The sequence below is a fragment of the Centruroides vittatus genome, unplaced genomic scaffold, assembly GCF_030686945.1.
Source record: "Centruroides vittatus isolate TY-2023 unplaced genomic scaffold, ASM3068694v2 contig_1416, whole genome shotgun sequence".
Lineage (NCBI taxonomy): Eukaryota > Metazoa > Arthropoda > Arachnida > Scorpiones > Buthidae > Centruroides > Centruroides vittatus.
Window position 1 is genome coordinate 553,938 of NW_027120889.1, and position 12,147 is coordinate 566,084.

Consider the following 12,147-nt stretch of genomic DNA (forward strand, 5'->3'; position numbering starts at 1 on the left):
TCCCTGAATTGCAGGTCGAAACTCGATTGGTCGTTAAGCAGATAGGTCGTAAAGTGAGGAATACCTGTATATATGTATATCTACACAAATACATTATATCAGCTGATTTTGGGACGTGCGAGCAAAAAGTTTGAGAAACGCCATTATAGAAGTAATTTTCGATAATAATAAAGTTTTGTACGGTAAATATTTATATTCTGAAACTAATACTAGTAAAATTACATATAAAGTAAGGCATCACATTAATAATAAAAAAATGTAGTTTATTTTGCACTTTTCTCATAATTAAATGCTAAATTTTGTTGATGATGAAGAAATTTATACATTTTTCATATTCTGTATAACAAAATCAGAATTGATGAGATGTCATACCATATGCTTTTCTTAACTGTAAAACAAAAAAATAATAATAAAATAAACTCGGTAAAATTTAATATTTCAGAATGAATTTTTAAAAATGATACATTACAGAGTTTGTTGGGGATCATATATAGGAATGGGAAGTTTTCCAATTTCTGTCGAGCATTCTTCAAATAATTTCTCATAATCTTGATGGCTTCTTATCATCACCATTAGACAACCTCTATTTACACCCATAGCGTTTCCTAAATCCTACAATAAAATTTATTTTATAAGTAAAGAACACAAATAATCTTTTGGTTATTCTAATAAATCAAGTTATGGATATTATCATACAGACTAAGAAAATTAATGCTACCAAACTATTATGTAGTAAACAATACAAAGAAAACTTCAACATAACAAATAGCTTACCTGTAAAATGTATGTTTTGCAAGTTCAAGAAACAGAACTTACAAAACATAAGCTATAAAATATAACAAATATATCGTGAATTATAAAATTAATAAATTGCTGGAGATGTGAAATTGTCTACTTCATATGCTAACATTTTCATATGCATTTAATGTCCATCCTCAAGCTTCCATAAACTTAATCATGCAGAACAAAAATATCTAATTTTATTCTATGTAATTAAATTTGTGGTTTCTTGAGGGTAGGCATTAAATATATCTAAAAATGTTAGAATATGAAGTTATATATTGCTGGAGAAGATATGAAATTGTTTACTTTAATGGCATCCAGTTAGAAATCAAGACGTTTTGAAATATATTTCATTACAGATAAACATCAAACTAAACCCAATAATAGTCATTGATGGTTATGTCTTAGTCTTATATATGCTGGAAGAGGAGATTGGACCAAAAGTCCGGGTTAGCGTAACTGGCAACGCGTCTCCACGGTAAGCGGGAGTTGCGGGATAGAGTCCCGCTTCGAGCCGATTCTTTTCTTCCAGTTTAATCTAAATTATTTAAATATTATAATTATTAATTTTAATAAGAGTTGGCATGTAACGCCTACCTCTAGTGCCAAATTTATTTCTAATCTTTAATCATATATCCAAAATTTACGACAGAGATTGGTGTATATATTTCATTATTCAGCTGATCCTCTTCACTTTTTCCATAAACTTGTTTTAAAGCAGAAATTATAATATATTAATAATGACTAAGATCTTGCTTTGTGTCCAAAGATGCAAAGCAAGATGACAATTTAAAATGGTGCAGACTGAAATATTGACGATAGGTTCCGAAACTAAAAAATATTTTAAGAAAATGTAGTTTATTCTGGAAAAAGTTATTTCTCAATTTATTTTGACACAATTTAATAAGGGTTTTATTGTTAATTAGGGGTGGCAGAAATCTATTGTTGCAAGACTTTTCTTATTATAATCGAAAATAAACGAACGTTATTTTTTAGCATATTAACTTAACTACAACTTTCAAAAATTTGATTATTTTAAATCTTAGCCTAAGAAGAAATTACAAATTAGTTTCTCAAAAGTACTAAAAAACTCTTTTTAAATCTTCAAATTGATATGCATTTCTACTCTTTTTCTTAAAATATTTATTTAGTCTAGTGAACAGCTTTTTTTGTTAAGTAAATTTCCTTATAGCAACTGTTAACATGCTATATTGACTGAGCTGTTTTTAGACTACTTTCTCTGTTGCCATCACCAGTTGTAAAAATGTCAATTCATCAAATGAAGAACTTCAGAAAATAACTCTACTGTTAAAGTTATTTAAGTAGTAACTTTCAAAGTTGCATTTATGGGCAATGTTTATTGAATCCATATGCATTAACTGTTTTGCTACTGGTTCTTAGTAACAAAACAGATTTTGTTTCTCAGTATGTTTGAGGCAAGAAATTCAACTATGTCATTCTTAGCAATTCCTTCCAAGCCAGACTGTAGGTTAGTTATCTACAGGTATATCTTGCCTTACGTCAGTAATTGGTTCCAGGAGAAGCAATGCAAGTCGAATTTACTTGTGTAGTTACGATGCAAGTCGAAACTACGGTGAAAAACTCCAATAATGAGCACTTAAAGACCGCTAAATAAGACGACAACACAGAAACACAGATGTTTTCGTGTTTCGTTCTCTAAAATTTATGATAATTATATTAACATTTACTGTAAATGTACATATTTTAATATGATTTTATGTGCTTTTAATGCTTTTCTAGTGATATTACGACTTCAATATTTGTGGCGGACAGATGTAAAGCCGAATAAAATGACTTAAACCTGATTTTTATTTTTCCATATACTTTTTTGACAAACGACGTATAATTGAGAACGATGTAACTCGAAACGATGTAACTCAAGGTATACCTTTATTTCTTGTTGAATCATCAGACAATTCATCAACTTTTAAATTAGTACTATACAATGCACACATTCTAACAATATTCTGCATCAAACTTCATTTATACAGACAGATTTCATCTCCTTCACAGAAAACTGGTGTGTATATTCTCCCTGTTACCATCCATCTCTCTCAAATGACTTACAACAGAGAACCACTGAATAATTTTTATAAATTATTATTGTTGGTAATATAAAAATTTTACAATAAATATTCAATGAAAACAAGAAAAAAATATGCAACATTCCTTTTCAAATCTTGTCATCTTTTTCTAAATACACACACAATCTTAAACTATACCTTTTTATGACTTTATACAGAGTGTCCCACTTAAAACGAGCCCAACTGAGATGAACAAACATTAGTGATGTTAATTTTATGGCAGGTATTGAAAGGGAATGAGACCAATCCCAGAACTATATGTGAATTGGAGGAGAGAATTGAAGCAATCAACATGAGTATATTATGTAAGGTTAATCTGGAGTTGATAACACATCCATATATAAATGCACAAGAACACCAATTTTCAATGTAATCTAAGTTTCTGTACATTTAAATAATGTTAAAATAAGATGTGTAACAAGTGTCCCTTAACCAAAATTCATTTGTTTCCGATGGGCTGATTTTACATTTTACCTGTATGATGTCATTAAAAGATTAAAAAATTTTTTTTTATTAATATAGAATTAAAGATTAAAAGATTATAGCAAATATGAAATACTATGTCAATCTATTGTCTGTTAAATCATATTGATATACTTACAGCACGACTTGGAGTGTAAATATAAGGCAAATTCTTTTCTTCACATACAGCAGGTAAATGGCACATCATATCAACTGGTGTTATGTCTCCAGCAAACACCACTATTCTATATGTAATACAAAATTTAAGAATTATTAAATAAATTGAAATTATGTTTTGTATATTAAAATGTTTTAATTCATACTATCAAACCTATTAATAAAATAACAGGTTGTAAGCAGAGTTTAAAATCTGCTATTCATTAGCACCCCTCCCCATTAACTCCACATCTGCGATGGTCAAGAATTCGGAGAACTGAGGGGTCAAGAATTCGGAGAACTGAGGGGTCACGAAGGGGAAGGAAGAGCTTGTACAGGGGAGAGAGGAGAGAAAGGTCACCACTTTTTAGATCGGACATGTGTGTAACAGACGTTGAAGTCATCTGTTCTTGTGATCGCCTTATTTTTTAGTTTAATTATTATATTATTAAAATTTGTAATATTACACAGGTCTACTTAGTTTTAGCAAAGTATATATTAATTGCAGATTTTCCTTTCCCAAACCTGTTGAATCCAAAAAGTCAAGACAAAAGCAAAAAAAATTCCATGGATAGGTGTCAACACATATATGTGTGTATATATGTATTGGCACCTATTTCACTTAAAATCTCAGGATTAAGATTAAGAAACAAAATTTGCCACGGTGGCTTGTATATGAGGGACATTCATGCTATTAAATTTTGGTGATTAAAGGCTGAGAGGGTGAGGAGATAAAGAGGTGTCATGTGCCATATCTTAAGAGGAAAGTGTAACCAAAAGGTACGTCTATATATCATTTGTGTACTCATTTTTTGTGCAAGTTTTCTCTACTGTAATAGATAAAAAATATATACTGTATTATATAGGGTCTTTCAAATTGAGCACTCTTTTTAAACATAAATAAAAGACATAATTTGCATTGATTTTTAAAAACTTTTTATTGGTAATTGAAGTATCAGTTATGACATTTATATACGAAAAATAATATCTGACAAATGACCACCTCTTGCTGCTTCACAGTGGTTCACTCTTTTGTTAAAATTTTCTATGACATTTTGACATAATTGAGGCTCTATTTCACCAATGACACGAATAATTTCATCCTTCAGTTCAGGATCGATTGTGGTTTGTTCTTATAGACCTGGCTTTTTACATAACCCCAAAGAAAATAGTCCAATGTTGTTAGATCACATGATCTTGGTGACCAATTAACATCACCATTTCTTGCAATAATTCTTCCAGAAAATTTTTGTCTCAATAAAACAATTGTTTCATTAGCACAATGACGTGTTGCACCATCCTGTTGAAACCATATATCCTCTAGATCAATATCATTCAGTTCAGGCCACAAAAATTCAGTTAGCATCTCACGATATCAAACACCATTCACTGTTACAGCATTACCAGCATCAATTTCAAAGAAATATGGTCCAATTACACTATCTGACCATAATGCACACCAATTAGTGACTCGTTGAGGATGTAAAAGCTTTTCATGAATCACTCGTGGATTTTCTTCACCCCAAATATGACAATTTTGTTTATTAACATAACCACCAATTTCAAAATGTGCTTCATCAGAAATCTTTCTTGTTCTGTTCTTTAATCCAATTGACAAATGCACAATGTTTTGAATGGTCCAATGGCTGTAGTTCCTGTGTTATTTGAACCTTATATGCCTTTAGAGCTAAATCCTTTTGTAAAATACACCATGTTGTTGATTTACTGAGTCCAATTTGTTGTGAACGTCGACTAACGGACGTTTGAGGTGCTTCAGCAACACTTTCACAAACCAAATCAATATGCTCTTGTGAATAACCACTATGACTGTATTTGTCTCTTTTTTGATCTTCCACCAAACCGGTCTCTTGAAATTTTTTAATAATTCGACCAATAGTTCTTTCAGATGGACGATTATGTAAACCATAAAATTCACATAATTTTCTAAAAACATTTTTCACAGAATGCTGATTTTCATAAAATAATTCAACAACTTGAATGCGTTGTTGTATCGTGTACGAAGCCATTTTTATAAATGTCATATGTCACACTTTTTAACTGTCAAAATACTCAGACAAATTCACTGTGCCATCTATATTTTATTTATTTTTAATAAAAGGCACTCAATTTGAAAGACCCTTCAACTGACTTAAGAGGGGCAAAGCCCAAAACGTGTACAAAACAATGTACCGTATCGACTCAGCTAAATAAGGATATTTAATGGAAAAACTTGCCAAGTGTCTTTAGAATACAACACAACGCTAGTGTTTACTAAGCCTGAATTAAAGTTATTTGTTAAGTTGTTATAATTTTTAAATAAAAACTCAACATAGAACAATACAATTTTACATAAAACAACACAATTTCCATGTTATACCCTTCAGCATTGTCCTCAAATCTGTTATTTGACTTTCATTAAAACAAAAATTATATAATGCATTCGAAAATGATGCTAGAAAGTTTTGAAACATTATATCAATATAAATTTTAGTTAATTTTAACAGATTTTTTGTTTATAAAAAAAGCATAGTCATCTCAAATCCCGAAAATTATGCTAAAGCCAAACAATTACAGATCTAATTTGGTAATCATTTAAATTTAATAAGAGATGGCACCTAATGCCTACCGCTAGTGCAGTATTTAATAATTATTAGTGGTGGTAATGAAGTTCGATTTAATCTGGTAATTATTTGGTTTTTCAAAATTTATATTGTAAAAATGAAAATTATACTTTCATTGTATTGCTGAGTCTTTCATTATAAGAGAAATATAATAATAATTGAATGAATAGCTGAGGAATTGGCAAACAAAGAAAAATGAAAGTTTAAAAGAGAATTTTATATTTGCAAAGACAAATAACAGATTTTTCAGGTTATAGAAAAGGAAGTTGATTAACAATTACTAAATTATAGTGTAAGAAATTACTTACCCTCTTTCACCTTTCCTTATTCTGCTCTGCACATCCCTTAAACCATTTCGTAAATATGTCTTATACTTTGTAGCTAAACGAATAAACAAACAATTCTTTTATAACTAATTATGTTCATTAAGTAAAATTTAAGATCTTGGATATCATCTATTCACTACACACATTTTAATTGTAAAATATGTTTTATACTGAAGACTTAAATTAATATATTTCACACATTGTTTATCCTTTATGTGATTCAAGTGACGAATGTTGATTTATGTTTTGTTTGATTATTATTATTATTATAAATTCACAAACATTTATTCCATTCTTAACATCATAATTAATCAAGTTTATGTTATGTATTACACACATCTGTTTATTTATATCTGCCAAATACAACTATACATGATATAAATTAGATTAAAATTTATGACATTTCTTAGTATCTCTAACTTTGAATTCTTTAATTTCATAAACACATCCAGAAATCAATAAATATTTAACTATTGATAAAATGGTTTTTAATGTTTACTGTACATTTCTGTTAAATTTACACATAGAATTTCATGATGTAATACTACTAAAACTCTGCACTGTGATATTCAAATCTCAAAAATGTTGTTATTAAACACACATCATTTGATAATCAGTTATATATATTAATGTATTTTTAAAAAGGTCCGCAAAGGATAGCTAGCACTAACTGGAAGGAGACCCACACGCTGAACATTTTGTGACGATGCGTGGAACCGGCCGGGTTAGCTATCCAATGTCCTACCCCACCTCCACGTGGTGCGGACTGGCAGCTTTCATCTGTGGTACCAAATCTTGTAGTTGTTGCCACAGATGGAAAGACCAACAGGGAGGGCTACCTGCACTCACTCACCAACCCGCCTGGCCAGCATGGTGAGTTATGGACATTAACCCCCAAGATGAAAACTCAACCGAAACCATGGCCCTCATTCCCCGGAGGCAGGATTACACCTGGTCAAGGCAGCGACCAGTGCTGTATGAAAGCAGAGGGTGCTAAGAATCACCGGGTTGGACCTGGCTGCCATTTGATGATGAACCTGGCTTGCTATAATTGCAGATCGCTCTCTTCCGAACCAAGGCTACAAGAACTGGAAGAGAACTCCTCAAGATCAAGTGGGATGTGATAGGACTGAGTGAAGTAAGAAGGAAAGGTGAAGGTCAAATTCAACTGCAAAGTGGACATATCTTCTACTACAGAGGCACAGAAAATGGAAAGAATAGTGGAGTTGGCTTTATAATAAACAAAAGGTGGAAAGATAACATCTTAGAAGTAGATAGTTCTTCAGATAGAGTGGCAAGATTAGTTCTTAGACTTTCAAAAAGGTATAAACTACAGATCATCCAAGTCTATGCTCCCACAGCAAGTCACCCTGATGAAGAAATAGAGGATTTTTATGATGAAATAAAACAGATGAATGGAAAAGGGAAACATTATGTAAAGATCATCATGGGTGACTTCAATGCAAGAATTGGAGCAAAGGAAAAGAACGAAACCTCCGTTGGTAAATTTGGACATGGGAAAAGAAATGAACGTGGAGATATGCTTGTGGATTTTGCTGAAGCGGAAAAGTTCTACATAATGAATTCATTTTTTAAAAAGAAGTCAAGCAGAAAGTGGACCTGGCGCCACCCAAACGGAGGAAAATATGAGAGTGACTACATCCTATCGAACAAACAACACAACGTTGAGAACTGCAATGTTCTGAATAGATTTAATACAGGCAGTGACCACCGGCTGGTAAGAGGTAGGCTTCATCTTAACACTAGATTGGAACGAAGAAAGCTTATGAGAACAACCAAGTCTGTTGACTTGAAGAATCTTAAAGAGCAACATGAAACATTCGAGATGGAACTGAAAAACCAATTCTCAGTCCTGGAAAATTTAACTAAAGAGGAAACGGACATATCAGAAACCAACAGACAGATTACCAAGATAATTATGGAAACAGTTGCTAGAATTGGAGGTTATGTAATTAGAAAGACTGAGAAGAAAATAACAGAAAAAACAAGACAATTGATGGGCAAAAGGCGGATGATGAAGAGAAGTAAAGAAAATATAACGTCAAACATCGAATACGCGGAACTCTGCAAAACAATCCGAAAATGTTTTACTGAAGACATCAGAAAATACAATTGTGGCCTTGTGAAAACAGCCCTTGAAAACAACAAAAGTCTGAAAAATGCAAAACAGCAATTAACAAATGGAAGGAAACACATCTTTGCACTGAAGAAGGAAGATGGCACCGTCACCAGGGATCGAGAAGAAATATTAGCAAGAGTTGAAGAATTCTACAAAAAATTGTATGCCAGAGATACTGCACCAACAGTAAAGACAACATATGAGGTAACAAATGAGGTACCTGAAATTCTTAAAGAAGAAGTTGCTTATGCAATCAGAAATATGAAGAAAGGAAAGGCACCAGGAGAGGATGGAATTACTATAGACATCCTGAGGGAAGCTGGCGAAGCTACTGAAACCATACTTGCGAAACACTTTACAGATTGTCTTAAATGTGGCAAAATCCCCGAAGACTGGAAAAGATCAATAATAATCTTACTTCATAAAAAGGGTGACATAGAAGACCTGAGGAACTACAGGCCTATCAGCCTTCTCCCGGTGACTTATAAAATTTTCACTAAGGTACTGACTAATCGCCTACAAAAACAACTGGACCTTGCCCAACCAAGAGAACAAGCTGGATTCAGGAGTGGATACAGCACACTTGATCACATTCAGGTTGTGAGGGAGCTCATTGAAAGGTCAAACGAATACGAAATCCCACTATGCATTGCATTTGTTGACTATGAAAAGGCTTTTGATTCTATAACTACTTCAGCAATCACCAACTCTCTAAAGGCATATGGTATCGAAACTATGTATATCAAAATTCTTGAGAACATTTACGAAGGGGCAACCGCAAAAGTTCGCTTGTTCCAAGATACTAACGATATTAAAATTGAAAAGGGAGTGAGACAGGGTGATACTATCTCCCCAAAACTTTTTACAAATGTGTTAGAAAGTGTTTTCCAATCACTGAACTGGGAGAACAAGGGTGTACTGATAAATGGAGACCACCTGACACATCTTCGATTTGCCGACGACATAGCCATCATTACAGATAGCCCTTCAGAGCTCCAGGACATGATGCAAGAACTTGCAAACAAAGGTAAAGAAGTTGGTTTAAAGATGAACTTGAACAAGACGAAAATTATGTACAACAGTTTTGTACGTGAAGAAACACTACTAAAAATAAATAACATGGAATTGGAAAAGGTAGATGCTTACATTTACCTGGGACAAAGAATATCAATGGATGGCAACATCAAGGAGGAAATAAACAGACGTGTAAAACTTGGCTGGAGTGCTTTTGGTAGGAATAGCATAGTCTTGAAAAATCAACAGATGCCCCTGTGCCTGAAACGCAAGGTTTTTGATCAGTGTGTCTTGCCAGTTCTCACTTATGGAGCAGAAACTTGGACTCTTAAGAAATCAGAAATCCAAAGACTACAGACTACCCAAAGAAGCATGGAAAGGTGTATGCTTGGCATATCAAGGAGAGATCGGAAACGTATAACATGGATCAGGAAAATGACAGGAGTTACCGATATCATCGCAAGAGTAAAATCCCTCAAGTGGCAGTGGGCTGGACATATTGCAAGAAGAACTGACCATCGCTGGACATCTGAAGTTCTTGATTGGATACCAAGAGATCGAAAACGACCAAGAAAACGTCCTCACATTCGGTGGGTTGATGAGATCAAGAGGCATCTTGGCACAACATGGAAGCGAAATGCCCAAAACAAAATACTGTGGAAGAGGCTTGGGGAGACCTTCATCCTGCAGTGGATTGATAATGGTTGATGATTGATGATGATGATGATGATTTTTAAAAAACTGGATTTTTACCAGAATATTGCAACATAAATGCACTTTATTTAGCTTTAAAGGTTAATGCTACCTATGGTTCCAAGATGGCGGCTCGTCTCTGATTCATGCAAATAGAACGTGCGTCCCCACTGTTTCCTTGCTGGAATCAGACAAGCCGCCATCTTGGAACCATAGGTAACATTAATTGCTTTGAATTCACCAAATAATCAAAAAATCAATTAAACCGGATAAAATACCTTTTCTGACTAATTTGAATAGTTTTTTAGCAAGTTTTCTCGATGCCATGGGTTTAGCAATTACACTAACAAACTTTAATTTGTCTTCGTAAGTCGATTCCTTGTTTTCACTAACAGTTTGATCGGCATCTGTTTCATCTAACTTTTTCTTCTTTTCTGGTACATCAACGTTTCCATCTTCTAATTCTTCTTGCTTTCTCTTTCTCTTTTCTTTTCCCATTATTTAACTGACTGAAACAATACTCTTTCTTACACGTGGTCGGAGGAAATCAACACTTTAAACACACGCTTTCTTATTGTTGCGCACCCTGGCGTTTAAAAACAATTACCGTATTTTTAAAATAATTTTTTTTAAATTTTATATAAAATATTAAATAAATATTTCAAATAAATATTCCGGATATTTTCCGTGACGATATTACAATTAAAAAAACTGGTTAACACAGCGAATACTTAAGCGTTTATTTTATTATCCACAATGCCCTGCCCGACCGCGTTTAAATCTAGCTGTAGATACAAGAAACTGCAAGTTTAGACTTTTAAGTATTCATTTAAACTCCGATCGAATAACTCAAAAAAATAAATTAAAAGTTAAGGATTGAAGTTGGCATTTCGACATTAAACTTGTGGCCGAGCTTTATAAAAGCTCCTATACAGCGCTACCCCGCTCTATGATAATAAATATACTGTATTTAATATAATATACTGGTGTAGCTCAATCTATCTGGTTGAATCATCATATAGCGAGCTAATATCACAAAAATTAAAGAAAAGACAGAAAAAGGAACATTTACCTATGAATTCAGATGACCTTGAAATTTGTAAATGGTCAGTTTACGTAAAAAATCAAAAATGACAAATTTATTTCAAAATAAAATCCCAAACAATTTTTTCTGTGTAAAATAAACACAGAAGAAAACAATCACGAAAACTGCACAAGTCTAAGACGTATAGTTCTCAATAAAAAAATTTTCTAAACCGTTAACGCTAACCTGAAAAAATTCTGCAGTTTGAGCGTTTCTCCTTGTGACTTTCCTGCAGAATTTCCAAATTCTGCAGGAACGATAAATTCTGCAAGTACGATAAGGAAGGATAAGGTTCTTCAAGTTGAGTAAGAGCACAGAACTAGAATAAAAATATCCACTTTAAGATAAATTTCAATATTTTAAACTGATTTGGAATATTCCAAATCAGTTTAAAATATTGAAATTTATTTTGCTATTTATTATCAAGGCGACTTTGCTTCATTCAAAATTTCCTGTAGTTGTCGTCTGTGTTTATTCTCATGTCGAGTCTTTCTGTCAAATCTGCATTAACTATTCTTATGGAACAACTTTCAATAGTTTCCTTTACTTGAATGTTTTTTTCTGGGCATTTATTGGTGAAACCAAGTTGAAAAAGTAATGTTTGTGAACGATAGACCGCGTAACAAAGCTTCAGTTACACAGCTGCCGCTCGAACGCCCACTGGCGGGCGTCCCGGACTAATAGTATGGTTTATATTTCGTTGTGTTTTACAGCATGTAGCAATTATACACGAACCTCACATGTACATGAATATTTGAAAATC

At 32.9% G+C, this 12,147-nt stretch overlaps 1 protein-coding gene across 1 annotated transcript; it reads right to left on the minus strand.

The window, feature by feature from the left end:
- Positions 1-246: 246 nt before the first annotated feature.
- NHP2 (NHP2 ribonucleoprotein) lies at positions 247-10,864 on the minus strand. The gene is made up of 5 exons (XM_067262205.1): positions 10,579-10,864; positions 6,436-6,508; positions 3,490-3,595; positions 470-612; positions 247-388 (listed from the first exon to the last, which is right to left on the minus strand). Exons 1-5 carry the CDS (start codon positions 10,796-10,798, stop codon positions 385-387), a joined length of 546 nt encoding a protein of 181 aa, XP_067118306.1. The 5' UTR covers positions 10,799-10,864; the 3' UTR covers positions 247-384.
- Between the last annotated feature and the right edge of the window lie 1,283 nt (positions 10,865-12,147).